This window comes from Trichosurus vulpecula, chromosome 8 (genome assembly GCF_011100635.1).
Source record: "Trichosurus vulpecula isolate mTriVul1 chromosome 8, mTriVul1.pri, whole genome shotgun sequence".
Lineage (NCBI taxonomy): Eukaryota > Metazoa > Chordata > Mammalia > Diprotodontia > Phalangeridae > Trichosurus > Trichosurus vulpecula.
This window is the reverse complement of record NC_050580.1, coordinates 630,504-658,266: the sequence shown is the minus strand read 5'-3', so window position 1 is coordinate 658,266 and position 27,763 is coordinate 630,504. Positions and strand designations below refer to the sequence as shown.

At 49.3% G+C, this 27,763-nt stretch overlaps 1 protein-coding gene across 1 annotated transcript in view; it reads left to right on the top strand.

Moving 5' to 3' along the window:
• Window positions 1-27,763, top strand: part of ADGRA1 (adhesion G protein-coupled receptor A1) — a 310,443-nt gene that overhangs the window by 258,412 nt on the left and 24,268 nt on the right. Inside the window, exon 17 of the mRNA XM_036734182.1 lies at window positions 6,825-6,970. Within this exon, the coding sequence (XP_036590077.1) occupies window positions 6,825-6,970 (146 nt within the window). The remainder of the gene's footprint in view (window positions 1-6,824; window positions 6,971-27,763) is intronic.

Below are 27,763 nucleotides of genomic sequence, written 5' to 3'. Positions count from 1 at the left end.
TAGCAGAAGGGAAGGAGTCAGTGGAGAGGGAGAAACTGAAGATAAGGTACAGAGTGGGAGTGTTGGAGAGAGGGGCAATCTGCAGGAGGAGACAGGATGGAACAGGACCATTTGAGCAGGTTGAGGTGTTCACCTTGGTAAGGAGAAGGGCTGCCTCTTGGTGAGAGACAGGACTGAAGGAGGAGAGGAGCTGAAGGCACCTGAGTGATGGGAAATGAGGAAGTGGAGAGAAGAAGGGGCTTCACTTTTTCTGTAAACTTAGGGGACAGGATCTCTGCTGAGAAGGCAGGAGGAAGGGAACCAGGGGAGGCTTGAGTAGAGACAAGGAGGTCTGGAGAGTGGGAGAGGGAATGGATAAGGGGAGGCAGAGTGGGATTGCCCAGCAGCAGGAAGGGCCCAGAATGGTGGGGCTTGTGTCCCACAAGTGTATGGCAAATCCAGTCAGAATGTGATTTTCTCTACCTTTATTCAACAATACCTGCATCACTACAGATGGCAGCAGGGACCCCAGGCTTTGTCTTGGCAGGCCATAATCCATAAGATGATAAGAGGATCAGGCACTCAAGAGGACGGCTCCCCAAGGAGTGCAGAGGGGCAAGGAAGGGAGGAGAGCATGTCCAGTGCCAGCTGATGGCCTGGGAGACTGAGGGCAAAGTGAGGAACAAGAACAGGGTTTGGGTCACAAGGCAGCGGCGAGAGGCCGCACACCAGATTTTGAGCAGATCAGGTTATTTCAAAGTGCCTTACATGGAAGTGGTGCATCTGTGGGGGAAGTCGAGGTCTCAGACATGACCTTCTCTGCATCTGACTGGGGAGAGGAAAGGAATCCCAGATGGGAGGAAGCTCTCAGCCCACCCTCTCTGGCCAGTGAGACCCTAACCCACACCTTGGCAGCATGGCCCGAAGTGGCTGGGATCCACTCTGAGAGGCTGCTTTGTGCCCTCCCCAGGGCTGGTGTCAATGCCTGGCTTTCTCTGCACACAGAGCTATGTGTTCAGACAGACTCTAGCCAATGTGAGAGCTGAGTTCGTGGAGTGGCCAGGTCATAACAGGCTTTCTCAGCACCCACTGAGGAGGCAGGCTTTCCCAGGCTGCAGCAGCCACTCTCAGTGAGGGGAGGGAGGAAATGGGGCTCAATTTCCTGTAACCAGGATGGTTTTGCCAAGGGCCATCTTCACAAAAACCCCCTTTGATAGTTGAGGAAACAGGCTCAGAGAAATTTGGAAGCTCATTTAGTCACAGAGCTGGTCAGAGGCATCGCCAGGTTCAAACCCAGATCTCCTGGGTTAGAGCTGCCGATTCTAGAGCTCGGTCTGATGCCTGTTAATTCTGTAGGCAGCCAGGGGGCACCACAGTGCACAGAGCACCAGACCTAGAATCAGAAAGACCCAAGTACAAATCATAGGCACTTCTTAGCTGGGTGACCATGGGCAAGTCACTTCTCCCTTCACTTCAGTTTCCCCACCTATAAAATGGAGATCATAGTGGCCCCTCCCTCCCAGGTTGTTGTGAAGATCTGACTGTAACTGAACAATATCTGGACATAGTTAGCTCTTAGTCATGATACCCCAGAGAGGGTCCTAATGCCTTCATTCCTCACACCCTGAAAACAGAAAAAAATGTGAGATCCCCAGAAAACAAAGCCAGTGTTTCCCTGATAAATGAGAGGTTGGCCCGCTGCCTGTGGCCCGGGAACCACTGAGGAGCAGTATAATGGTTTGTTGGTTTTCTGTCTCTCGGTGCTGGGCACCATGAGCTTGGCTTCTGCATAGAGCCCTGAGTAGACCCTGGTCTGGGGGAGGGGACAGGCTAGGGCTCATCCACGCCCGCTGCCAGAGTAGCCTGGGCCCTAGGACCCCAGGCTTCCTGAGACCTGCAGAAAGAGCAAGGGTTTTGTGGGTGGTGGGGAATGAGCTATCTTTGGGAATGAGGAGGGGCAGCGAAGAAGCTTTAGTAGAAAGTGGTTTGCCCTGAGGACTCTAGTGTCTTCCCCAGCCTTGGAGACCACTCAGGAAGGAGCCCAGACTCACAACAGCTTGGTGTCTTTCATTAGCTGTGGAGTGGTGCTTTCTCTGTGGCTGGCCAAACCAGCCCCCCACCACCTTACCCAGTGAGCCACCCCACCTCATACCCATCTGAGAGGAGCACCCCCCCCCCGGTCCTCCGCAGGGAGAAGCCACCCTACCATCCCCACCTGCAACCTCTCCCAGGAAGCTGATGATGATGGAAGGGGCCAGACAGTTGTTATGGTAACAGAGGGGCTAATTACAACTATTAGGGGACACAATAAACATCACCAGATGGTCATCATTAGTGCTCTCAGAAGGGGAGCTGGCCTTGCTTGGCCTCCTCCCTGCCCAGAGTCCCCGCACCCCCCACCCCAGCCTTGCTTGGCCTCCTCCCTGCCCAAAGCCCCCTCCCCCAAAGCCAGTCCTGAGGTGGGGGCCAGAGCTCCAAGACAACCATAGCCATGTTCTGCCTTGACTTCAGCTCACCCACCAGCACCTTGGGGAGGCCTGGCCCAACCTTCATAGAGGCCTTAGGCCCAGAGGCTGCCCAGACAGAGACATGAGGGGCCACTGTCCCCCCAGAAGGGGGGAATCATACAGCTGGGCTGAGATTCCTGGGCACAAATATGTTCCTTCCCACCCCAAACTTGAGTGCAGAGGACCCCAGCCTGACCAGCACCAATCTTGGGTCACCCCCTGGCTCACACCAGGCTAAGCTGGACCTCAGGACCTCCTTTGGATCTTTGATTGAGGCTTTTTCTGGAATTCCACCCCGTCCCCCCAGCCAAGAGGTCCTTGCCAGGGTGTTGCAGAAAGCAGAGTCGCTTCACTAAGTGGCATTTCCAGGCCATCTTTGGCTTCCTCAGGAGACAAACGAAACAACCCTCATTGTGCTCAGTCCTCAGGGAGCTGGCTAGGGCCTTCACCCACTAATGCACCCCCCGATCAGAGCCATGCTGTCCTTGTCTCTGCCGAATGTCAGGTCACTGCCTCAAAGGTTACCGCTTTTGTGGAATCAGAGGCTCCAGATGCAGGCTGCAGAATTAGCTAATTCGGTCCCAATCACCATTTGCATAGTAATGAGGACCTCTCCTCTGTGCCCTGCATGTGATAGAGGCAGCACCACTTTATCAGGGTGCAGTCACTGGGCCCGACAGCATGGGGAGGCTCTCAGGGATCACTGGGGTGCTCAGACTGAGCCTCACTTGTTCATGGCCACACAAGGGCCCGTGTCCTCGTGGATGTTTGCCCAGTCTCACTCGGAAGGTAGCCAGGGACAAGAGTCCACGCCAGCCGGATTGGTCAGCACGGAGCCTCATCCCAGGGACCAGGAGGCCCAGATTCTCAAGGAAGGGGCTAGAGCAGTCCAGCCTGGGGGTAGCGAGGGACAATCCCAAACAGCCCGGGCTGGGACAGAGACACCTGCACTGAGGGCCTCCAAACCAGAGGATTCAGAGCCATAAAGGAGCCCTTGACAGACAGGGAGCTCACCCCCTCTGAGGTCGCCCATTCCACTGTGGGGAAGTTCCCTTTCTTAGGGTACTTTGCTGATGTTAAGTCTCCATCTGCCTCCACACCTTCCACTCACTGTCCCCAGTTCTGCCCTCTGGGACCCAGCAGACAAAGTCTTATCTCTGCCCTGGCAGCTAGGAGGTGCAGAGGGCTGGACCTGAGCTGAGGAAGACCTGAGTTTGAACCCTGCCTCAGACACTTCCTGGCTGGGTGACCTTGGGCAAGTCACTTAGTAGTCTCTGTCTGCCTGAGCTTATGAAATGATGGGGCAGGCTCCACAGCCTTGGAGGTCTCTTCTAGCTACCAATCTGTGATGGTATCATCTCCATTCTAGGGCTCTACACTTGACCCAGTTATTGGTTCACCCCAAAGCCTGATCCCAGACCCCTTCATACCATGGCCAGTCTTCCTCCAGGCAATCAACACTGCCAGACCTGGGAAGACTCGTCTCATCACCATCCATAGGACATCGTCCCTCCCTGGCCAGGGCTTCCCTAAATGTAGCATTGCCTCTGCTGGACAGCGAGCTCCTGCTCAGCCCAGACTGTCCTCTCTTGGCCCAGGGTCTGCCTGGCACATAGTTAGCGCTCAATCAATGCGTGATCATTCACAGTGTAATACTGGGACTTCCATCAGCCACTATGAGGGCCATGTAGGAGCAAAAGGACCCTTTGAGGGAAGGAGAGAGAACAGAGAACGCCAGCCTGGCCCTGGGAGGCTCTTCCTCACATAATATGAACTTCATGGTACCTCATTTCAACCTCAAGCAGAGCACCACCCAGGAGCTCCCCTCCCCGTGACCCACACAAGGTCCACAGAAGTCCAAATGGCACCCACACAGTGCCCACCTGCCACCCAATAGTGCCCATATGGCACCCCCACAGGGCCCATTCAGTGCCTATGTGACACCTACACAGTGCCTACTTGGCACCCACACAGAGCCAACATGGCACCCACACAGTGCCCATACAGTGCCTACATGATACCTATACAGTGCCCATCTGCCATCCACATAATGCCTACATGGCACCCATACAGGGCCCACATAGTGCCCATATGGCACCCACACAGGGCCCATTCAGTGCCTACATGACACCTACACAGTGCCTACCTGGCACCCACACAGAGCCCACATGGCATCCACACAGGACCTACACAGAGCCCATATGGCACCCACACAGGGCCCATTCAGTGCCCACATGGCACCCATATGGTGCCCATACTCATTCCCATCCAGGGCAGAGGAAGTGCAGGTGCCCATGGCTGTGAGGGGATCCCAGGACTCCCCCAAGCACATGATACCCTCCATGACTGGAACCCACATAGAGGGCAAACCAATGGTCTCCAGGCCCTGACCTTCACAGGCATGAGGCTTCTGTATCTGCTGTCCTTGTCTCAGCCAGCTGGGCCACCTGCCAGGTCTCTTCTTCCAAGCAGCAACTTCTTCCGACACATTTTGGCATTTTCTCCTTCAAAGGTCAAAAGAGGCCAGCGCTCCTGAGCCAGCCAGGCCCCCTGAAGTCTCTTTCCCTAAAAGACAAATGACAGATGGATGCTCTGCCAGGAAAAGCAGATCTGTTCTCTCAACTCACCGGCTCTCAGACCCGTGACCCAAGCTGCAGGAGAAAGGAAGGTCCCATAAGGGGCAGGTTCCCGCTGCCTCTCCCTGGCAAGATCAGGCAGGGAATCCCCCACTGCCTGGCCTTTATCCTGCCTCTTGCCTTGGTCTGGAGAACCTGGGAGTTGAGGTCTTGGGAAATAATCATTGCTGGTGCTTCTAGCGCACTTCAAGCTTTGTGAAGCACTTTACATTCGGGATCCCATTGTCAGGAGCTATTATCTCCAGTTTACAGATCAGGAAATTGAAGTACATAGCCCCTAAGTAATTGGCCTGGCATCTGCAGGTTCTTCCTGACTCCCATTCCAGCACTGTCTCCCCTCTGCCACCTAGTGGTCTATGACAGTCTGCCCTCACTGAAGAATCCAATTCAATCAATCCAACAAGCATTTATTAAGCACCTACTGTATGCCAGGCATTGTGCTAAACTCTGGGGATAGAAATCATTAAAAAAGGAACAGTCTCTTCCCCTAAGGAGCTTATGGTTTAATAGGGAGACACATACAAAAAGAGGCAGGGGATACCTGGCACAGGGTACCCAGCACAGAGGCATCTTGTTCTGTGGAGCTGAAACCAGGTACACCATCAGCTCTGCCCTCTTCAAAGGGGGCATCTGGAGGACCTTGGTCTTGCACCCTCCAGGCTCTGCCTCTCCCAAGGGGGCATCAGGAGGAGCCTGGTCCTGTGCCCTCCAGGCTCCAGTCAGAGGGGCTAGCCAAGGCTTGAGGTAGTGCCCTAGCAATGTGCTTTCCCTAGGAAGGGCATCTCCGCAGCCTCAGAAGCAGGCAGGGGCTCTCCTGCTTGTCCCTGGGGGCTACCCTCCAGTTCTTAAACATTTATTGAGGCCTACTATGTGTCAGGCACTTTAAGCTAAGCACAGGGAATAGGAATGTCAGAATTCCAGGAATCAGGAAGACCTGATTTCAAATTCAGCCTCAAAGACTGTGTGACAATGTGTGACCCTGGGCAAGTCACTCTACCTATCTGCCTCAGAGCATAATAACAACACCTACATCACAAGATTGTTGGGAGGACCAAGTGCTTGGCACATTGCCTGGCATACAGTAGGCACTTAATAAATGCTTATTCCTTCCCTCCTCTGTATGTCATAGACCTGTCTCACACTGAAGGATATTGCAGGAATCCTCTCTTCTCTCCCTTGATGGGGAAGATGCCCAGGCACACTTTGGGTGGACAGTGGGGCCCAAGCAACATCAGGACATGCTGGTCACCAGCCTTTGGAGAGCCAGGGGCCACTTGAGCTTCGCCAATCTAAGACACCCCCCGTGAGTCCATTAAAACGGCCAGTGCCAAGCCGGCTAGATCTTTGTCTAGATGCTCAGGGCCTGCCCTCCCCACCTAGGCTGAACATGCCCAGCAGCCAGGCACTGGGACTCACACACTGGCTGGCCCCTGAGTCACTGACAGACCCAGAGCCCCTAGCTGGTGGAGTCTGGGCTATGGGCGAGGTTCTTGTGCCACCCACCACACAGAGATGCCCAGACCCTGTTCAGCAGGGGAATCTGAGCTACTCTGAAAGGGAACATCTTGTGGGTGGGTTCTGGGTCCTTTTCCTCAGCAGTAATCTGCTGGGAGGACCCAGAAGCCAGGCAGGACCTGAGCATCTTGGCAGATGCTCCTTGACTGGTGGGTGGTTTGTGCTGATCTTGACCCTCCTCCCCCAGGTTGGTATCACACTCCACTACTCCACCCTCTCCACGATGCTGTGGATCGGTGTGACTGCCAGAAACATCTATAAGCAGGTGACGAAGAAGGTGCCCCAGGGCCCGGGGGGTGAGCAGCCTCCATACCCCAAGCAGCCACTGCTCAGGTAGGGACTGTCTGTGTCTGTCTGTCTCATGCGCGTGGCCCAAACAGCAGATGCTCTGATGCTTCTCTGGCTGTGCCCTCAGATGGGCAGTTCAGAGCTGGTGATGACATCGGGGGACCTCTGGGACCCAGACCCAGGGTGTGGGGACTGGATGCAGCAGGATGGAACAGGAACCTGACAAGTGAAGCCACCTTGTGCGAAGGAATTCAAGGGCACCTCAGGGGGCTCTCAATTGTTCCCTCGCTTGGGATGGAGTCTCACTGAATGCTCCCATGGGAGCTTCAGGCCCCTGCTGGTCAACTCAGGCCGGATGACCAGTATATTCATTCTTTAAGGTGTCAGCTTGCATTGGTTGGTAAAGGGAGTTTCTTTGCCCAGGAGTTGCCTTTGTCCACAAAAGTTCCCACCCTCATTTCAAGTCACACTGGCTGTGTCTCCTGCAGATTTTACCAAGGACATGGCAGATGGGCAGTGACTGGAAGGACCAAGGCTAGCTTTCCTTGTAGCATCTCATCTTGTGCCTGAATCAGTGTCTCTCCCAACACAATCAAGGTTTGGTCCTTGAGGCTCAGGAGGGTTCCAACTGTGGGAGTACAGGGTATACTTGATCATCTCCCTCCGTGGGTGACATCTTCTGCTGGCCCAGCTGCTGGGGACAAAGCTGGACTGGGCCTCTAGAAGCAAAGACAGTCTGCCCTACAGCTGACCAGCTTAAGAGCACTGACCAGCAAAGCCTTCAAGCTGTGGGGGCTGCAGAGGCAGACCAGGGGACAGAGCACAGGAGAGGGTGGGCTAAGCTGATGACCCCATAATGGCCCATCCTCACTGGAAATGTCCATTTTCCAGCCTGTAAAAAGTCACTCACCCTAACTCGAGGACATTGGCCAATACTTTGCCTCTGGCCTTCCTGTTGCGCTTAGTCACCTCACACCTGGGCTGGGAGCTTTGCTTGACTTTTGCTCATTCCACTCAAGTTGAAATGCCAATGCCATGTGCTGCCCAGCCTGTCCTGACCCTCCGAGGGTCACCTGAACCCTGGAGCTCTAGCCAGGAGAGGCCTATTCCTGACTGCAAATCACATCACACTTTCTTTTTCCACTTGGGAAGATTATTTTCCTGCCGCATATTGATGTTGATGATGAGAGAAAGGTCATTGCCGACAGACAATGGAGGTTCCCCGATGAGAACAGGTCCTCCCTGTAGCCACCTGACTGACAGCCAGATCATCCTTGTCTTGAGGCACGCCCCTCCTCTCCTCAAAGTTCTTCCCTGGCTCTCAATGGCTTCCATAATCAAGTCAGGCTCTGGACCCAGCATTCAGCCTGGCCCCACCCACTTCTGCCACCATACTTCCATGACCCTTCCCATGCCCTCCACCCAAACTGAGAAGTCTTTGTTCCCCAAGACCCACCCTGCACCCTGGGCTTTTCTGTCTGTTTTTAGGGAGGGAGGTTGGGTGGAGCAAAGGGCAGTCCCCAGTCCTGGGTCCAAGTCAGACTCTGCCATTCCTCTCTTCCCTCCCTGGGCCTGCCTCAGGCTCTTACTTGATGACTCAGCTCTCACCCTGAAGTTGCTGGGCCTGTTAGGCCCTCCTGCCCATCCCTCAGTGCCCAGTCAGGGACCACCTTCCCTGAGAGTCTCCCTAAGATGCCACCTTTGACAGGAAGCCTTTCCCAATGCCCTGTCAGTTATTTCATTGGTGTTTGTCCTGTCTACAGCTGAGGGCAGGGACTGTCTTTGGCCTTTCTTTGTATCCCTAGCACTTAGCACAGGATCTGGCATAGAGTAGGCACTTCCTAAATGTTTGTTGACTGACTGACTTACTCTTTCATGAACTTAGTACCGAGTATGGCATATTACAACTCTCTTCTTGCATATTACAGCTCTTGTCTTGGACATCTTGTTTCCCTGCAAGACCAAGATCTCTGTGAGGGCAGGGGCAGGGTCTTCTCAAACTTTGTATGTTCCCCACCACCACTACAAACCCAATACAAAGGTATGTGGCCCAGTCAGTCTAGTATAGTGAGTGGATGAATTTCTCAATGTAAGTGAGGGCAGTCCTATGGCATGCGGCAGACTGAAGACAAGAAGTTGATATAGAAACAGGACCACCTGGCCTGAGCAGCATGTGCAGGGAGCAGGGAGTGAGCACAGACAGCTGTCATATATCCCACACCAGAGGAACCCCTCCACCCTCACCCCAGCCAAGGGCACCCAGGCGCCAAGAGGAAGAGGATTCCTCCCAGAGGGATGGGCTAAGGTGGCAGTGTGTTCACATGCAGTATTTTGTCTTGCCCATGGTCAGAGCCGTCCCCTCTGGGGCACTGTCTTTGGGCTCGCCTTGGGGCAGATACCTCTAAGGATTCCTCAGAGGAGATGGCATTTGAGTTAGACTCTAAAGGACCAAGAGGAGTCCCCTTCCTGGGATTCTAGGCATGGGAGCTTCCAACATCCAGGACCTTAGAAGTGGGATGAGCGGATGATCACTCGGCAGTCATTTGATGACCTGATAAGCTTGGCAGGAAAGTCCTGTGCCACAGAAGCCTCAGATAAGGCTCATTAGGGGAGGTTTCTGCTTTTCTCTGAAAACCAAGTCAGTGGCTGCTTGTCCAGGGATGAGTCAGAAACTGCCGGAAGGTACCCTCTGCTCTTTTCAGTACAATCAAGTTAATTGTGCTGAAACTCCCACTTCACAGGGCTGGAGGATAAACAGAACCTATGAATGAGTGAGTGAACGAAAAATATTTGCTAAGCACCCTATGCCAGGCACTGTGTGCCAAGCAGTGAGGATACATACTGAAACACACAGTGCCTGCCCTCAGAGAGTTTACCTTCTACAGAGGAGACAACATACAAAGGCATGCTGTGGCCAAGGAGGGGGCACTTTGGTCCATAAAGTTATAAGGATAAGGAATGAAGCCTTAGGGGAGCAGATTGGCAAACCTCATCCAGGAACAATGGCACAGTCGAATTGATCATGGTTCATGGTCCCAGAATTGGGAGTCAGTAAACTGAGCATCAAGGTGGTGGTGAGGCTGTGGAGGAGGAGTCTGGGCAGTGAAGATTGAAGCAGGTAAAGCAGAGCATCTCCTGAATGGTGCCTGAGAGACACAGTCACCCACCAAGGTGGGGAAGGACATGAGGAGAGGCTAGCAGGAGTCAATCTGACAAAACAGGCAAAAACAATCTGCAGCATTATGAAGGACAAGCGCCTAAGATGTGGGCAGAACTCCCCAATGGGAAGCCTCAGGCAGATGGAAGGCTATCCCTAATGAGTGATCAGAGCCGACTGCTTGGAGGAGGCATCCTTGGGGGTAGACTCTGAGGACTGAGTAGGGGGTCCTTCTTGGTAAGCAGAGCACTCCAGCAGGTTCTTATATCTCAGCCAAGCCCACAAAGGGGAGATGCAGACCAGGAGGACGTGAGTGAGTTACCACCCCTTTGTGCCTTTGTGGTTCTTCTCTGGGTCTCCTCTTTTCCTCTTCTTCTCCCCCTTCCCTCTCCCTCTTCTGTCTTCCTTCTGTCTCTGTCTCTCTCTCTTTCCCTCTCTTTTCTTCTTTCTCTCTTTCCTCTCTTTCTTTCTCTGTCTCCCTCTCTTCCTCCTCTTCTTCTCTCTCCCTCTTCTCTCTTCTTTCTTTCTCTCTGTCTCTATCTCTCTCCCTATCTCTGTCTCTTTCTCTCTTTTTTTCTCTCTTTCTCCATCTTCCTCCCTCCCTCTCCCCTCTTTCCTCCTCTCTCTTTGCCTCCCTCCCTCTCCCCGCTTCTCTCTCTCCTCTCCTCTCTCTCTCCCTAGCCGCTGAGATATTCCCCATAAGTGAGCCTGCTCCATTTTGATAATCCTTCCTCACAGTATTTTGGTGGCTGTTGAAGGGGCTGTCACTAGCATCATGGGATAATGATGTGCCATCATTCCCCCATCGAGGAGCTTAAACAGTAATCAGCTCCTTATTAACACACCTCCTCCACCAAGCCTGGCTTCAGCTTATCCCTTGGGCAGAGGAGACATGCTGTGCTCTGGTTTTCCTCCATTTGGAAAAGGTCATAAGGGAATGGAGAAACCTTCCCAGAACAAACAAACACTCATGGCCTCCTTCCTTCTGCCTACTTCCATTAGATCACCATCATGAATGATCCTGAAGGTGGGAGCCAAGAGGGGCTGCAGGTTGTTGACTAGGGAGGACAGAGCAGTGAGCCCTAAGCTCATGACCTTGGCAAGCATCTGTCTTGCCGGGACTAACTCTAACCCTCCCTGAGCTCATGGGTCATTCACACTTCCCATGAGCCTTGTTGACTCAGAAATAGAGTCATTCCAAGGCCATCTGGAAGGTTGTGTTGAGTCTGTGGCCACTTGTCCCTGAGATGAGAGGTTCCATTGTGGGCCACCATTAGAAATCATAATGTTGGGCTCCATATTTTAGCTCAGACTTTAAGCTGGTTCTTTGGTGGGGAGGAAGAGACTGAAAGGCCCAGGGAGAATCATCTACTCTCTGGTCTTTGATCTGGTCTGAGGGTACTCCCTTCTGCAGATCTAGCACAGAGTAGCCCAAGCCCAAGCATTCATCCCCAATGACCACAGTGAATTTTAAATGGATCCATGAGTGCCAAGGAGCATGCCCACACCCTTGCCCCCTGTAACCTCTGGCCCACCCTACCTCCACATAATCACTGAATGAAAGGATTTGGGGGTCCAGTGACTCTGGAGCACCCCTCAGCAGGAATCCTCTCAACCATCTACCTGACAAATGGGTGTCCCAGCCTCTGACTGAGGCCTTCCAATGAGTCCTCCCATTCCATTTGCAGATTGCTCATCAGGACATTTTCCCTTAATGACAGTAATAGTTGATGCTTATTGTATTTTGAAAAGAACTTTATTTGTGTGACCTCATTCTAACCTTCACAGCAACCCCCAAAGGTAAATGTTGCCATGATCCCCATTTCACAAATGGGGAAACTGAGGTACACAGTTATTCACTAATTTTCCTGATCATACAGCTAGTATCTGATAAAAGATTTGAACCCAGAAATTCCCAACATCAAGCCCGAGGCCATGTGCCCTGAACCATGCTGACTTCTTATGTTCTGTTTAAATCGGTCTTTTGATTCTCTCCCTCCACTGCTCCCAGAGCTGCCCTTAGGGGCTAAACAGAATGAGCTGAATTATTCTTCACTGCAAAGATATTGGGCCAGATGCTTTCTATGGCCCCTTCCACCTCCACTATTCTGTGAGCCTACATCCTTCCCCTCCACTTCTCCATCTATAAAATGAAGAAATTGGACTGGTTGCTCTCCATGGTGCCTTTCTATGCCAAACACTTACTCTATTGTGCATGACAATTGGTTCTAAGCAACAATGGCAGCGTACAGGAAACCCCAAGGAGTAAGCTCCCTGGTAATCAGAAACTTTGTTGAAGCGTCGTGGCAGCCAGAGCTTAGAGCTCTCCCTCCTGTCTCTGCCTTGCTTTCTCTCTCTTTGAATTGTTCAGAAAATCCCAGTTGTCTTCCCAAAGCTTACTGTGAGGTTGGAAGCTATTACTCCTTAGTAACAAAGTGGTGAGATTCTCAGGCTGACCCATAGTCCCTCAGTGGAACAAGCTAGTGCCGGAGCCTTTCTGCAGGGCGGCTGGTGGGAACAGGAACCCTATCCTCTCTTTTTCTTCCATAACTGTGTCCCTGGTGACAAGGCAAAGACTTTCCTATCTGTCCCCTTTCCCCAGGATTCCTGCAGCATGGGCAGCAGGAAAAGGCTCCTCACAGTCAGGGGCTCCTATCCAGGGGCTCCAGCTGCTCTGGAGACTTGGGGATAGGGAAGGGAGCAGTGTCAGAACAGCCACACCCCAAGGAATGGAAGCCATTGGTGGGAATAAGCCCTCCCTGACCCACCGGCTCAGATGTAGGAGCTTGTCTCTTCTCTCTTTCCTTAGAGGAACCATTATTACTCTTCATAGATACTTCTTAAATAAGCAGATTATAGGCTTCAGAGCTAGAAAGGATCTTAGGGACAACTGAGTCTGAGCCCTTCTTTCTACCCATGAGGACTCTGAGGATTTGTCCACAGCTACAAAGCTAGTAACTGCTGGGGCCATGCCTCCCAAGAACATGGATTGTAGAGAAGGAAGGAATCCTCTAATTCCTGAATTGAACAGATAAGGAAACTGAGACTTAAAGGAAGAAGAGATTTCCCCAAGGACACAGAAAGAGTACTTACCAAAATGAGATTTGAACCCAGGTCCTCTGCCTCCAGCCCCCACAGCCCTAATCATGGGATTGGTGAAATCCACCATGACAGATCTGGGTTTTTTCTTGTTTTCTGCTTGTCCTGTCATCTTTTGTGTCAATGTTTGAAGGTTTGGGTAAGCCAACTCCAAGCCATATAAGCCTGGATTCTTCCTTGCCCAAGACCACTCTTTAATCCTTTATGAGACTGGCCTAGGATGAGAGGCCAAGCAGGAGTCTGAGCCCCTCCCATTGGCAATTTGGGCACACATTTGGGCAGGCAGCCAGTGGAGAGGATATGGGGTTCCTCAGAGATAGGATGGCTGACTCGGCCTCAACCTGCAGAGGAGTTGCCCTTCCATGCCCCCATGAAAGAGTGTGGACACCACCTTCTTTTGGCCTTTTCCCTATTCAAGAGGTAGACCTAAGTTAGAAGAAGTTGAGGGGCAGCTGGAAAACAGGATTGTCTTTTTAGCCACTACAGTAGAAGAACTCAACCATGACCAGGGGTGGGGGGGATTCACCACCCCCTGCCATCACAGGGAATTCTTCAGATAAAGTAGACCCAATGGGAAGGTAGAGTTTGTCTGGCAGCTGCAAAGTATCTCTGCTTCTGGGGAAGGTTCAAACCCTAGCATGTCACAAAGAACCTATGAGAGACAGTGTCAGACCCTGAGAGAGGTGGGGGGAGCTAGGGATTTACCAGGATGTAAGTGTGAGACTTTAGCATCTTTTGCATTCTCTGTGGGGTGGAATAAAAGCTGTCCTCTACTCAATATGCATCCACTAACTAGGATTCTTTGATGGGAAGTAGGGATCTCAATTATCCATGTCTGTGGGGACGTAGCCAAACATGGGCTGTATTTGGGGATTTTTCCTGGAGTAGACCTGGGTGGGGCATGAAACAAAGATAATATGGCCCCTTGGGGTCAGTCTCAGAGAACAGACCTGGCCTATGTGAGCCAGTGAACAGGTGAAGGTAGAAGGAAGCAAGAGGCCCTAGACAACAAGTTACATACCTCATGTTCCCCCACTGTAGTTTTAGTTACCCCAGATCCTCAATCCTTGTGAGTTCTGCAAAATGGAGTCAAGTTGTGTCTTCTGCAGACTTGGTTGAAACTCTAGGGTCAGAAGGTACCAAATGGAGTATTTTGAGTGGGAAGTCCACAGTTCTGTCTAGTCTACACTGTGAGACAGCTCTCTCTGATCCACTGGGTGTCTGTCATTCTGCCAGTGAACCCCTTCATATACCCCATCACTCTCTGTCTTGTTCAGGATGATAGGGACAGCCCCAGGGAAGCCAGCTAGGTTTGATCCATGGGAATGCTAGAACCCCACAGGGCAAGTCAGATAGTACCTCATAGAATGTAATGCCCAGAAGAGAACTTAGGAATCACCTTTTCCAGGTCCTTGGTTTGGCATATTTCAGTAAAAACAATCAAGAGTTTTCTTCCTTCTTCTCAACCAAGCGGTAAGGACCCCACTCCTTACTCTCCCAGACCTTTCACATCCTGCCCTGTGGGAGAGGTAGGGCAGAGACCTTTCTTGTATTCCCAGAGAGGACAGGAATGGTTTCTGGCATACAGAAAGCACTTAATAAATGCTTGTAATAAATGCTTGTTGCATGACTGAGTTGGAAGCTACATCCTTGTTAGCACATTGGCTCATCTTCACAAGAGCAAATAAGCACTTTGAGGAAGGGAGGAAAAGAGAGAGAATGCTCCCCTGGGGAGGCCAGTCCAGAGGAACTTCTTGAAGTTTGTCTGGGGTTCATACTGAGCTTCACTTGGCTTAAAGCCACCTAACTGTGTGTCCAGCCATCCAGGATCATCATCATTCCCAGCCAATACCTGCTAATGTTGACCCAGGCTTCAAACCAGACTGTCACCATTCATTAATGGTGGGACTTACTTATATATACCCCCTGCCATCTTTGTACCTCAATTGTCTCATCCCTCTGACATGGCCATTCTTGTCTGCCTCCCTCTTCTCTTGCTGATTATCTCATGGCCTTGTGCAGTCTCTGAGAGACTAACAGAGAGTACATACTTCCAAATGGCTAGCCTTGGTCTTAGTGTGATTTTAGATGGATTTGGTTCATGGCCGCAATGCCTAGTTGTCATTTCGATATCATTTGTTTCTCTATGATCTAATATGGATTGCTAGTCCAGATCATGAGCTCCTCTCACCTAGAATCCTAGAAAACTTCCTTAACTGCTCTGTTTCCAGACTCTGCCTTCTCCCATCCATCACTACTAGCTAACAGAGTCATCTCCTCTCATCACAGGCTGACCGTGGCCCTCCCCTCCCTTTTAGTAGCCCTCTGTTGTCTGTAGACACTGCCCTTCACACACTCTACCTTAAACTGGTAGTTTGCATTCCCTTGTATTTATGCCTTTGTTTATATGTTATAGCCCCCAGGAAAATGTAAGCTCCTCAAAGGCAGGAGATGAAATATCCATTAAATTGAATTACAGAGTTCCAATGAGACCTTTTCCATCTCTACCTTGTGGCTTTCATTTCCTTGCCTTCTCAGGTAGGGCGTGTAGCATCACTCTGTTCCCTGCTGACCCCTCTGCCCCAATCACCTTAGGTCACTGATGGACTCCTTAGAATTAGAGGCACAAGGGCCTGGTGAGAGGTGAAAAACCCTTCCAGACCACACTAATTCATGTGGACCCTGCCTATCTACTGTCCCAAATCCCTTGGAGAACTGAGGATGTTTCATAATGGGTCATCAGAAATAGCTGAATCTGGCTCTTCCCTTCTCTGGAAATTGTCACTCTTCTGAGTGACTTCTTGAGTTCTGTGTGTCACATCCCTGACCTGATCTTCTCAGCTACCACATATATAGAGTCAAAGACAAAGCAAGAATATAGCAAGAAGGCTATATTCTGACCTACAGACTTCCATCACATTGCCAAGGATGTTAATCTGTCTTGATTTGGGGCCTAGCTTTGGGGTGGGGGGAGGGTAGTTCATTGAGTTCTCTAACTCCCAATGCTACCAATTCTGGTGCTGCATGGGAGTTTGTTCCTGACTGGTTTTGTGACATTTTTTCTGTGTTGTACCATTCAGTCATGTTTTGTTCCTTTCTCATTTTTAAGGTAGTCAACACTCTGGATGTAACTTGAATTTCTAACTGAAAACAAATCATTTTTCTAGCCCCTTAAATTGGTCCTGAAAACCTTATGCAATACTCCTTGGATTTTTTTTAAACTTCATACAAGCATGAAGGCCATCCAGATATATTTATGTTCCTTATCTCAACAAAAGGATTTCCTTTCTCTTCATTAAAAGGACATCTGTCAGAAGTGTTCCATAGAAGCATCCATTGCTACTGTTGGCCTGGAATTTCCTTGTTCTTGGCAAAGGTTTCAGAGAATTGTGTGACTGTTTCTGTTTTCTGTTGGGTCTCAGCTGCAATTGTCTTTTCTGTCACCAGAAAGATTTTTCAGGGCTGTTTGTCTATGATATCGCAGCCAGCTTCTGAATCTATTCGGGGCTGGATTGTGCCAGAGCTGACTGGAAATTTTCCTACTTCATAGAAGGGGAATAAAAATGGCATCCAGCTCACTTTTCCATATGTATCCCCTTGGGAAAGGATGACCAAAACCATAGCTGAACCTGCACGCTTTTCCTTGCCAAAGCCGTCTCTAGCAAAACACACTTTCCATGTGTGATCCATGGCCCAAAGCATCTTGATAAAGCTCATTGTTAGGGGAAGCTTGCCTAAATACAAGACCTTTGGGTGGAGACAGCTCTGCCAATAACATATTGTTCAGTGGGGATGCCCAGCACAAAGCTGGCCTGGGTCATGGATTGGAAGAGTTCCTTTGTCACCCCTGGCATCACCTTCTTTCCCATTCACAGCTGAGCCCTTTAATACTACATCATTTTTCTTGGTCACGAGACTGAGAAGAATAGCTGATACCTCTCTAAAGCAAGAGAAAAGCCTCTGCCCCCTCCCCCCCCCCCACAGTGGACACAGGTGTATTGTCCAGCAGGTGTATTGTCCTCTTCTGATGTGAGATGATTGCCTTCTACTGATTGCCTGTTGGCCAGTCTCCAGATTCCCTGGGGGCATTGCTGACTTCTTGAGACCAGACTCTAGTAGAGTCTAATCTTCTGGTTCAGCAAAAGTCTTTTGTATGCACTGTGTGAGGGTCATCATCTTTGGCACAAGTGCTTAGGGCACATGTGAGAGAAGCCATGTAGTTTGGTAGGAATGCTGGACTGGCAGACAGGAGGCCCAGCTCTGCTACTTCTTGGCTGTAAGGTCTTAGTTTCTTTTTCTTTAAAATGAAATGGTGGGCCCAGATAATGTCTAAGGTTCCTTCTGCAGTTAAATACTATGGCTGATGTGTGGAGGAATTGGTGGCTCCAGAGTGGTACAAATAGTCCATTGGCCTGTCAGGGCATCTGGGACCATTGGGCCAAAAATCCTTAAAAACCCTGTTTCTCTCTGGACAAAACAAGGACAACACTGCTGCGTATTCAAATGGATTTGCTGACCATTGAGGAAAGGCAGCCTCCAGATGCAAAACATTTGAGCTAGGGTTCTGATCTGGGATTGTGAGAAGTCAGTCTCTGCCAAATTGGGAATAGTCATCTGGGAGGAATCCAAGGACAGTGGACACCTGTTCACTCAGTGCCTGTGAAATGAAGGTAGAGGGTTGCAATCAGTGCTGGAGGAGACCATGAAAATCATTTCCATAGCACACCCAGCCTTAGATGCAGAGAGCCATTAGGGATGTTTTGTAAGTCTGCCAATCTTTTAAAATGAGTTTATACCTTGGCAAACCAGAACTGAGAGGAATTGAAAGGAATTTCCAACCTTAAGTCATATAGATACTAAGACAGAGATAACACTTCTGATGAAAACAAGGATCTGGTTCAAAGGCAGAAGAAATACCTCCGGTGTCTGCTTAGCTGCCTGGCTAGTCTGTGTTCCAAAAAAAAAGGTTGTCCCCTGAAAGTAAAGACTCTCATTCTAGAGAGAACAGTCACCCACAGGTGAGAGTCTGTAATGAACAAATTCCTCTTCTGATGGAGAGAAAAACAACTGAGGGTCTCCCTCTCATCTTTTGTGACATTTAAAAAAGTTCAAGAGACATGGTTTCTGGGTAATTTAATCATTTCATTAATAAGCCCAGCAGGTTGTTAACAAAAGGATGGTCATTTGGCCAGCTCTCTCAGACCAAAGACACTGGTGGGAGTTGGGGTAGGGGGGTCGCAGTTTATATGCCTTTTAAGAGGAAGAATACTTAATCACCTCTGATTGGTTAATCAAATGGGAGGTGGGCTATCTTGAGACACATGACTTAGGTCACTCAAATCTTGGTCAAAGAGGCATAAATTTCCATATTACCTGTTTTCATAATAGGGAGAATCAGCCTGAGCAAACATGATGAGCAGGAATATACCCATTAGCCCATACTTAGAATTTCTTTTACTGTCTGATTAGATTTGGCCTGGGTAAATCTCTAAGAGATATTCCCCCACTGGTTGCTTTCTGGGTGAGGAAGTAGAAAAAAGAGGAAAAACCTTGGTGCTGATACAATAATTAGTTATAATGTATAAGAGAGAAAGATTCATTTCTCACAATGGTGACTAGGTTGTAAAGGGCCTGAATCTCTGAGGGAGCTGAATCTTAAACTAATGGGCTCTAAGTCTAAAATAGAAATGACAGACTCCATTCTTCCTCTTCTGGGAAGAGGTTAAGGATGATGGCTGATGTTCAGAAGCAGGTAGCTGAGAGAAGATTCAATGCCAACACCTAGCAGAGTGACCAGGGGAAGACCAGACTCAGAGGAACAACAAAATGGTGTCCTTGGTGGTGCCCGAGAAGTCAGTGACCCTGCAGCCCCAAAGGCATGAGTTGCCCCACCCTCATTACCCATGTTCCTGACTGTACACCCACCATGCATGGGTCTACTTTTCCCACCAATGTTTTATGTGTAGTTGTGGAAGACTGGCTCTAGGTTTATGGGGAGACAGAATTTGATTGCTTTCTTTCTGGGTCATTTCATTAAATGCTTTTTATATGAACTGTGTCATCTGATGGGCTTATACAAGTAACCACTTTGGTGGGGACTCATGCGATTGTTTTGAGTGGACGTGGTTCCACAGAATACCCTGAATCTAGGATACCTTGTCAGGTCAGGAGGAAGGAGTAGGGGTCTTCCAAATTCTACATCAGGCTGCACCTGACCAGGGAAGAAAAACCCCAGAGGATGAAGCTGGGATCAGACAGAGCAGGATGTCTCTTGAAGCCAGTTGTCTGATTTTTTTTTCCCTTATTCTTTCCTCAACCTAAAAAAAGTAGAAAGAGAAACAACCAGAAATCTCCATGCCTTCTGGTACCCTTAGTCAGCCAAAGACATTCTCCTACCAAGGCAAATGAGCCTTCTTGGTGATATTTTATGGCTGCTTAGGGGCTAATTCCCAATTTAGCTACATGTAATTAAGTCTAATTTGGCAATCTATATTGCCCTTTCTAATAAAGTGCACCCAAGTTGCTTCTGAGGATTTGAAATGTCTGCTGGGGGTTTCTTGGCTTTGTTGGCTTGGTTTTTGTTGAGATTTGTTTCGTTTTGTTTTTAATTTGGGGTAGGGTGGAGGTGGAGATGGAAAGGGCATGGCAATCCATAGTTATGATGCCTGAGCCAAGTGGTAATTCTGGCCAAGGCAAAATCTCTTCTAGCCTGCATGGAGGCTGAGCAGGGGCGATCCCAGTGCTCTCCCAGCAAGCACCAGACACATGGATGCCATTCTGTGAGGGAGGGGTGACAGGTATATGTTGTTAGGATCCCCATTTTATGTAGAAACTGAGGCTCAGAGATGAAGGAACTTGTCCACAGTCCCACAGATGATAATGGTCAGAGAGAAGCCCAGGGTGCTTCTGACTCTAAGTCCAGTGCTTCCCAGGATCTCCTATCTACAATGGCCTTCGCAAGGCTGTGACTGGGCTCACATTTGCAGCTAAGCAACTCCAGCTCCAAATATGTTGGCCTCAATGAGCCTCATCAGTGACATCCTCTTCAACGCTGATCTTGTGGGCAGAAGGGCTATCCCCCTCCCCCAACCTGCTCCTTCCAACTGGGATGAGCTGGTAAAGGTTGCAGTAGAAATGGGTCCAATCCAGATGGCCAGGAAAATCTTCCTACTCTGACCTACTCAGAGCCTCACCCAGGTAGACATCTCCAAGGTGCTGGGCAACCTAGCAGGTTCTGGTCCAGGGGCAAGAAGGGAAAAGAGAGAAGCCATTTTTTTCATAGATGGTCCCCCATTATTGGCTGGAGCCACTGGCCCCTAGAACACACTGTCCCCTTGGGCTACAAAGCAGAAATTTGGCATGTATTCTAGAACCAATACTGGACAGTCCCATCTCCAGGGACAGCTCAGGCTGGGACCTCATGAACATTCATTGCTTGTACAGTGATGAAATCCAGGACACAGCCTGAGTGAGACTTGCTGGGTGCAGTTTGGGAGGGGAAGCTCTCTGGAAAGTACTTCTTCCTGCTCCTCTGCCATCTTGGTTCTGCCCTTGAATAGCCATTCTCTGACTTCTTTGAGACCTGCTTCCTCCAAATGGGAGGCATGTCAAACAATGCCCAGTTTTTTTCTTGTGAGAGAAAGGGAGCAATGGCTTCCTGCCAAGACTCACATTAGTTCAGCCTTAGCAACTACATCCTTCTTAGTGAATCTCAAATCCAAGTCAAGTCAAATCAACAAGCACTTATTGAGTGCTGCCTATGTGCCAGTCACTGGGCACAAAGTAAGAGCAAAAACAAAACAGTCTCTGCCTTCAAGGGGCTCACAGTCTAATGGGGAAGACACACAAACAACTACGTACAAACAAGATGGTGACAAGATCATTTGGAGAGACTCTGGAAGGGATGGCTCTAGCATTCAAGGTATCAGGAAAGGCTTCCTGCAGAAGGTGGGCCATTAGCTGGGACTTGAAGGGAGCCAGGAGGCAAAGAAGGGGAAGGAGAGCCCTCCAGGCATGGGATACATTGGGGTAAAATGCATCTTTCCTCATTTATTTCTTCACCTTCTAAAAATGAAATAATCATAATGGCAATTGAAGAAGCTGGGAGCTGCTCTGTTTCGTTTTGTTCTGGAGAGAGAGAATTCCAGCAGGTGCAGAGATAACTGGCATTCCCCATCATTCCATAGACTGCCTTGGTGTTGTGTTTAGAAAGCCATCCTGATTTGAGACTTTCCCTCCATGCCTTGTCTACTCCCTCCACTTTTGTTTCTGTCTCTAGGTTTTCACCAGTTGTTCCCCACCGAGGTCCCCCACCTGAGCCAAGCATTGCTCACATGAGGATGCTTTCCTCACTCACTCACCTTGTACCTGCCTGGTTTCTCTGGGACTTTGCCCAAAGGACAGACTCTGAGTGTGCATTTCACCTGAAGTCTCCAGGATCTTGGTGGCATCCACTTTGCCTCTGTGTGTTGGCATCTCTAGTTCTCCTTGCTTGTGCACTTGGGTCTAGGTGAGGCCATGGGTTCTAGCACTGGCTTCTTCCCTGAATGCTGCATCTCCTCTGATGTCCTGCTCCTTGAACAGCAGCTGCTCTCTGATGCCAAGCTTGGCAGGCCACCCAGCTGTGCAGTTTCCTTTTCAGATGGAAGTTCTTCTGCTTCATTTTTCAGGATTCCCAGCAGGTATTGTGTCACCTGCCCAGTTTAGCTTCACAGGAAGGAGAACACTCTTGTATAGGCTGTAGTCCAGACATCCCATCCCCATATATCAGCTGCTTCACCTGATGCTTGCTTCACAAACCCGCTTTTCTCCTCTGAGTCCCTCATCTGCCTGCAGCAGACCCCAGTCACAGAAGCACCACCTGGGCTTGCTCCCTGGGGCTTTGGCCTCTCTTCCAAAGCTATGGAATTCTTTTGGCCAGAGTACTCATGCCCATGTGGTTCACCAGAAGGTTTACACATCTCTAAAGGGTGGGAAATCTCTTTCTTGTGTCAGGCCCACAGCAGCTGCCTGAGTCCCCACTGCAGGGAGGTCCCATCCAGCCCCCTCATCCTTATCACTTCTCCCTTTGACCCACCTGGCTGCTTTATCTCCACAACTCTGGGCTCATTTCTTGCAGGACATACGGCTGTTTCTTCCTAGGGGGCCAGCTCTGTCTCTTTCTCCTCTCTGTCTCTGTCGTTCTTTCTCCCTCCCTTTTCTCTCCCCCCTCTCTCTGTCTCTCTCTCTCCCTCCCTTCTCTATCTCTCTGTCTTTGTCTGTCTGTCTTTGTCTCTGTCTGTCTCTGTCTCTCCCTCCCCTCCTCTCATCACCCCCCCCAGACTCTCTCTAATGCATGAATTCACATGGTTTTAGTTGCAGTTTAATAACTCATTTAACTTAATAAGTTGGTCATAATTTTTTTCTGGGTGTCCCCCAGTTCTATAAATCCTGCTCTAGTCTCTCTCCCAGTCCCAATGCTGCCTCACCAACATCTCCACCCAGATGCCCCATAGACATCTCCAACTCAACATATCCAAGCTAGAATTCCTTGGCTTTCCCATTAATGGCACCGTTCCCCAGTTTCCTCTCTTTCAGTCTCCCAGGTTCACCATCAGTGTCATCTTTAACTCTTTCCTATCCCTGTCCCCTCACATCCCAGTTTTGCCTGAACAGCCTCTCTCCCATTGGTCCCCTTCTCACAGCCAGCATGCTAGTCCAAGCCCACAGTACCTCTTGCCTGAACTCTTGCAATAGCTTCTTCCTTGGATACCATGTCCTTCCATTCTTGGCTACTTCCCACCCAACTGCCACAACAATCTTCCCAAAGTGCATATCTGACCACTTTACTCATCTGTTCAAGAACCTTGTGTGGCCCCCTATGCCTTTAGAGTAAAATACAGAATCCTCACCTTGGCATTCGGAGCCCTTCAAAATCCAGGCAGCTAACCTTTCTAGGCTTATTACACATCATTCTCCCTAATACACTCAACATTACAGTCAAGTTTGTTAAGCAGACAGGTGAGGCTGGGAGCTGGGGCAGATGTGGAATCTGTGTCTGCCCTTTCTGAGCTCAGTGACTTTGGAGAGCAGATCAGAGACTGCCTGTGATTTTAGAATGGCCAGGGTTGAATGGCATTAGGCAAGGTGACCCAGGCTTAAGAAGACACAGCCCCAGTCTGAAGGAGCTTATGAACATTCACTGCTCCCAGACTAAACTATGGCTAGGAGCCCTGCATTTCTTTCAGAATGAAGGAGAGGGACATAGTCTTTGGAATGTCCCTTGGGCCCTGCTCAGTTCCCACACTGTGTCTTGCTGGATGGGGAGTCTGCAGCTGCCAAGCAGAATCCAGGGCCTTCCATCCCTCTGCGCATAGCCTGGCCCCAGGCCAACTGAACCCATTTCCCTAAACAGCCCCTTGGTCTTGACCAGGGTGTGTGCCCAGTGCCACCAAGTCCAGAGGGAGCTCCGGACTCTGGATCCAATTCCTCTGGAGCCCCTTTCTTCCTTAGGCTCACAATCTCCTTCACAATTGACTGCAGTTCATTTTATTATGTCACTGACTTGCCAGCCTGTTACCGTGTAAAGTAATTTGAACTGTGACCATCTGATTAGTGTAATATTTATCATCCCTACTCACTTACATCTGCCCCACCACACAGTGCTGGCTTCTGTCCTGGCACTGCCTGGGGATCTATTCCTTGGCCTTGGGGAAGAAAGGGCCCATTGCCCATGTAGGATCTTCTCCCTGAAAGCTCATTCCTGTATCACCACCATTATGGCCCAATCTGGAAGGGGTAAGTACCCAATCTGCAGTGGCAGTCATCATGGCCTTGGAGGAAAGGATTTGGTAGGGAGGAGGTGGCAGCGAGGGGGGGTTGCTGAGCATGAGCTCCCTCCAGTCCATGGCTGGAAAGGGCACAGAGCAAAGAGTCTGGAAGGCTCCAAAGCATTCTTTGCCTTCTTGATCGGCTATTTCTCTGGCGCTGTCCTTGGTGGTGAGATGCCCCTCCCCTCATTTGCCAGCCTAGGTTCAAAGAGTCCTCCCATCTCAGACACTTTCTACCTCTTTGACATGGTATAAGTCACATGCTTCTGGCCTCAGTTTCCTCAAAGCCTCCCACACCTCCTCACACCACCCTCCTTTGTCAGTAAAGGGCCCCACCTCTCACTTTACTGAACAAATGGAGCCCACTCAACATACGCTCCCTGTGCTCCCATCCCCTTTGTCTCAACCCCCTGGAAATTATGCCCCAGTCTCTGACAATAAGGACACCTTTCTCCTTGACACAGTATTGTGCATTTGATCCCAACCTTCCAACCTTCCCCAAGAGATTTCATCCTTAACCCACCACCACTCTGGAATCTTCAGCTTCTCCTTGTCTACTGGTTCCTTCCCTCCTGACTCCAGACATGCCCAGGTCTCCTCTATGCTTGAAAAACATTCACTATGCCCCATCACTCTCTCAGGCTATTAGCCCATTTCTTGCCTCCCTTTCTCAGCCAAAATTTGAAAAAATTCCTAAGCTCACTGCCTCCATGTCCTTTCCCCTCACTCCTCAGCTCTTTGCAATCTGGCTTTTGACTTCATCACTCAACAGCACAGTTCAAAGTTGCCAGTCTCTTAATTAAATAATAAATTAACTCTCTTAATTGGGCAGCCAGATGGCCCAGTGGGTGGGAAACTGATGTTGAGTCAGGAAGACCTGAGTTCAAATATAATCTCAGAGGCTTGCTGGTTGAATGATCCTGGACAAGTCATTGAACCTGCCTTAGCCTCAGCTCCCTTACCCATGAAATGGGGATAATAACAACACTTATCTTCCAGATTTGTTGTAAGGATAAAATAAGGCCATATTTGTAAACTACATTTCAAACCTTAAAGCGTTCCACAAAGGCAAACTACAGTTACTTGCCAAAACAGCTGGTCTTTTCTCAGTCCTGATCTTTCTTGCTGTATCTGGAGCATTTATCCCTGCTGACTCCCACCTCTTCCTGGATCCTCTCTCCTGGTTCACCTCTTCCTGCTCCTTCTTAGTCTCCACATCACACCCCTTCCCATGGTCATGGCCAGTTCTGCCCTTTTCACTTCTCTTCTCCATTCCTATTTTCTTAGTGGTCTCCTCAGGTCTCAGGGGATTAGTGATTCTCTGTCTCCCTGAAGACATCTCACAGAACTATGTATCCAGCCACAGACTCTCCCCTGAGCTTCATTCTTGCAACACCAGTGTCCAATTGGACATTTCAGACTGGATGCCCCAGAGGCAACATGTTGAACTCAAAGCATCCAGAATGGAAAACATTTTCTTTCCCCCAAACCTTCCCTCTTCCAAACTTCTCTATTTCTGCCCCAAACACCCCCATCTCCCATGGTTTCAGGTTTGTAACCTCAGCATTATCCCAGATGCCTCCTTCTCCCTCACCCCAACTGTCCAAACAGCTGCCAAATCTCACCATTCTTACCTTTGCCACATCTCTCCCCTCCAATCCCTTCTCTTTACTCACACACCAACTGCCTTAGTTCAGACCCTCATCACCTCTCACCTAAATTATTGCAATGGCCTCTTCATTGACCTCTCTGTCTCAAGTCTCTCCTCACTCCAGTCCATCCTACTCATCTGCCAAAGAAATTTTCTCCAAGCACAGACTGACTCTGTGTCTTCCTTCCTCAACCAACTCCCATAGCTTCCTATTGCCTCCAGGATAAATGCAAACTCCTCTGTTTAGCTTTTAAAACCCAATACAACCTAGTTCTATGGACTAATTACTGCCCCCCCAACCAGACAGGCTTTCTCTCTGCTCCTCACTCAACAATACTCTATCTCCTGTCGCCATGTCTTTGTACTGGCCATCCCCCCTGACAGGAATGCCTTCTCTCCTACCTCCATGTCCTAGAATCACTCTCTTCCTTAAAATGTGGCTCAGGCATCATCTTCTGCAGGGAGCCTTTCCTGATTCCCCCTGCCTCATCCCCTAGATGCTATCCCTCCTAAACTGTCTTGAATTTAGCTTCACTGTACATATCTGTATTTTTAACTTTATATTTGTGTCATCTATATCTTTACATGTATGTTCTGCCTTTCCATTCAGAATGCCAGCTCCTTGAAAGTCAGGATTGTTTGCTTCATTGTACTTTAACCTACAGTACCTGGCAGAGTGTCTGACACATAGTAGGCTCTTTAGATAAATTGCTGATTGGTTCATCTATAAAGAAAGGAGTTGGAGTAGATAACTTTCAGCTATGGATCCATGATTTATGCCTTCATATCTCTTCTGGGTCTCAGTTTCCTCATCTGGAAAACGGGAGATGAATTTGTTGATCTCAGGTTCAAGAGGCAGAAAGACCTAGTGTCTAGTGTGCTGGACATAAATCACAAAACTTGGACTTCAGACCCTGGCACATCCTTGAGTCTGTCTTCAGTTTTATGAACTATAAAGTGGGAATGATGATCCCTCTGGTTCCTGCCTCCTAGGGTGACAATGAGAATCATATGAGAAATAGCTCTCCTCTTCATTCTCATCTTGTTCTGCTCATCCCTTTCAAGGATGTTCAGATAGAATTGGTCCTGGGACAAATCCCTGCCGTTATCCCTTCATGGCTGTGTCCTCTGGACTCTTGCGTGGGCACATACAATGATGGCTTTGTGGGGCTGAACAAAAGCATTACAGCGGGGTCCAAATTAACTGGGACAGAGTCACCTCATGAAATATACTGACTTATGCAATAAACCCAACAACTTCTTACATCTTTTTAAAACTTTTAATAGGTGATCGCCCCACCCCCTTTGCAGCGGTCATTTTGGAGATGTGACTTGACCAGATTTGGACACGTATTCTTTAATTCATCACAAAACCACAATTTTAACACCTTGGATGTTAAGGGTGCCTTTGACAAGTAGCCTATTTTCCTATATCTAGCCTTAACTAGAGCCTCTCAGTATTCAGTGGGGTGTAGATCAGGCAAGTTCCCAGGACAATGGAGCAAATTTATCTCCATCCCTTAGATTGCTTTTAACTTTCATAACATATGGCATGAAGTAAGGTCATATGGCAGTATTCCATCCTCTTTGGGGAGCATCTATGATTATGGAACAACCCTACTTCTTAGTAAATCAATATCTGTATCTATATATAGAGGCAGCTAGGTGGCAAAGTAGATAGAGCCCTGAGCTTGGAGTCAGGAAGACCCATCTTCATGAGCTGAAATCCAGCCTCAGACACTTGCTAGCTGTGTGACCCTGGGCAAGTCACTTAAGCCCATTTACCTCAGTTTCTTCATCTGTAAAAGGAGCTGACGAAGGAAATGGAAAACCGCTCCAGTATCTTTGCCCAAGAAAATGCCATATGGGATCATGAAGAGTCAGACACAATTGAAATGACTGAACAACAAAGTATCTATATATGTATATACAACCATATCAGCATTTATCTCTCTTTTGATGAGGACAAGTTTTTGGAGTGTATTGCATATAACAATTCCCCAAGCATGTCTATTTTACCATGTGATGAAGATGCCTAGGTCTTGTAGGCTCCCCTGGACTTCTGACAAGGGTTTGAGATAGCCAGGAAAGAAAACATGAAGCTCATCAGTAAAAACAGCTTT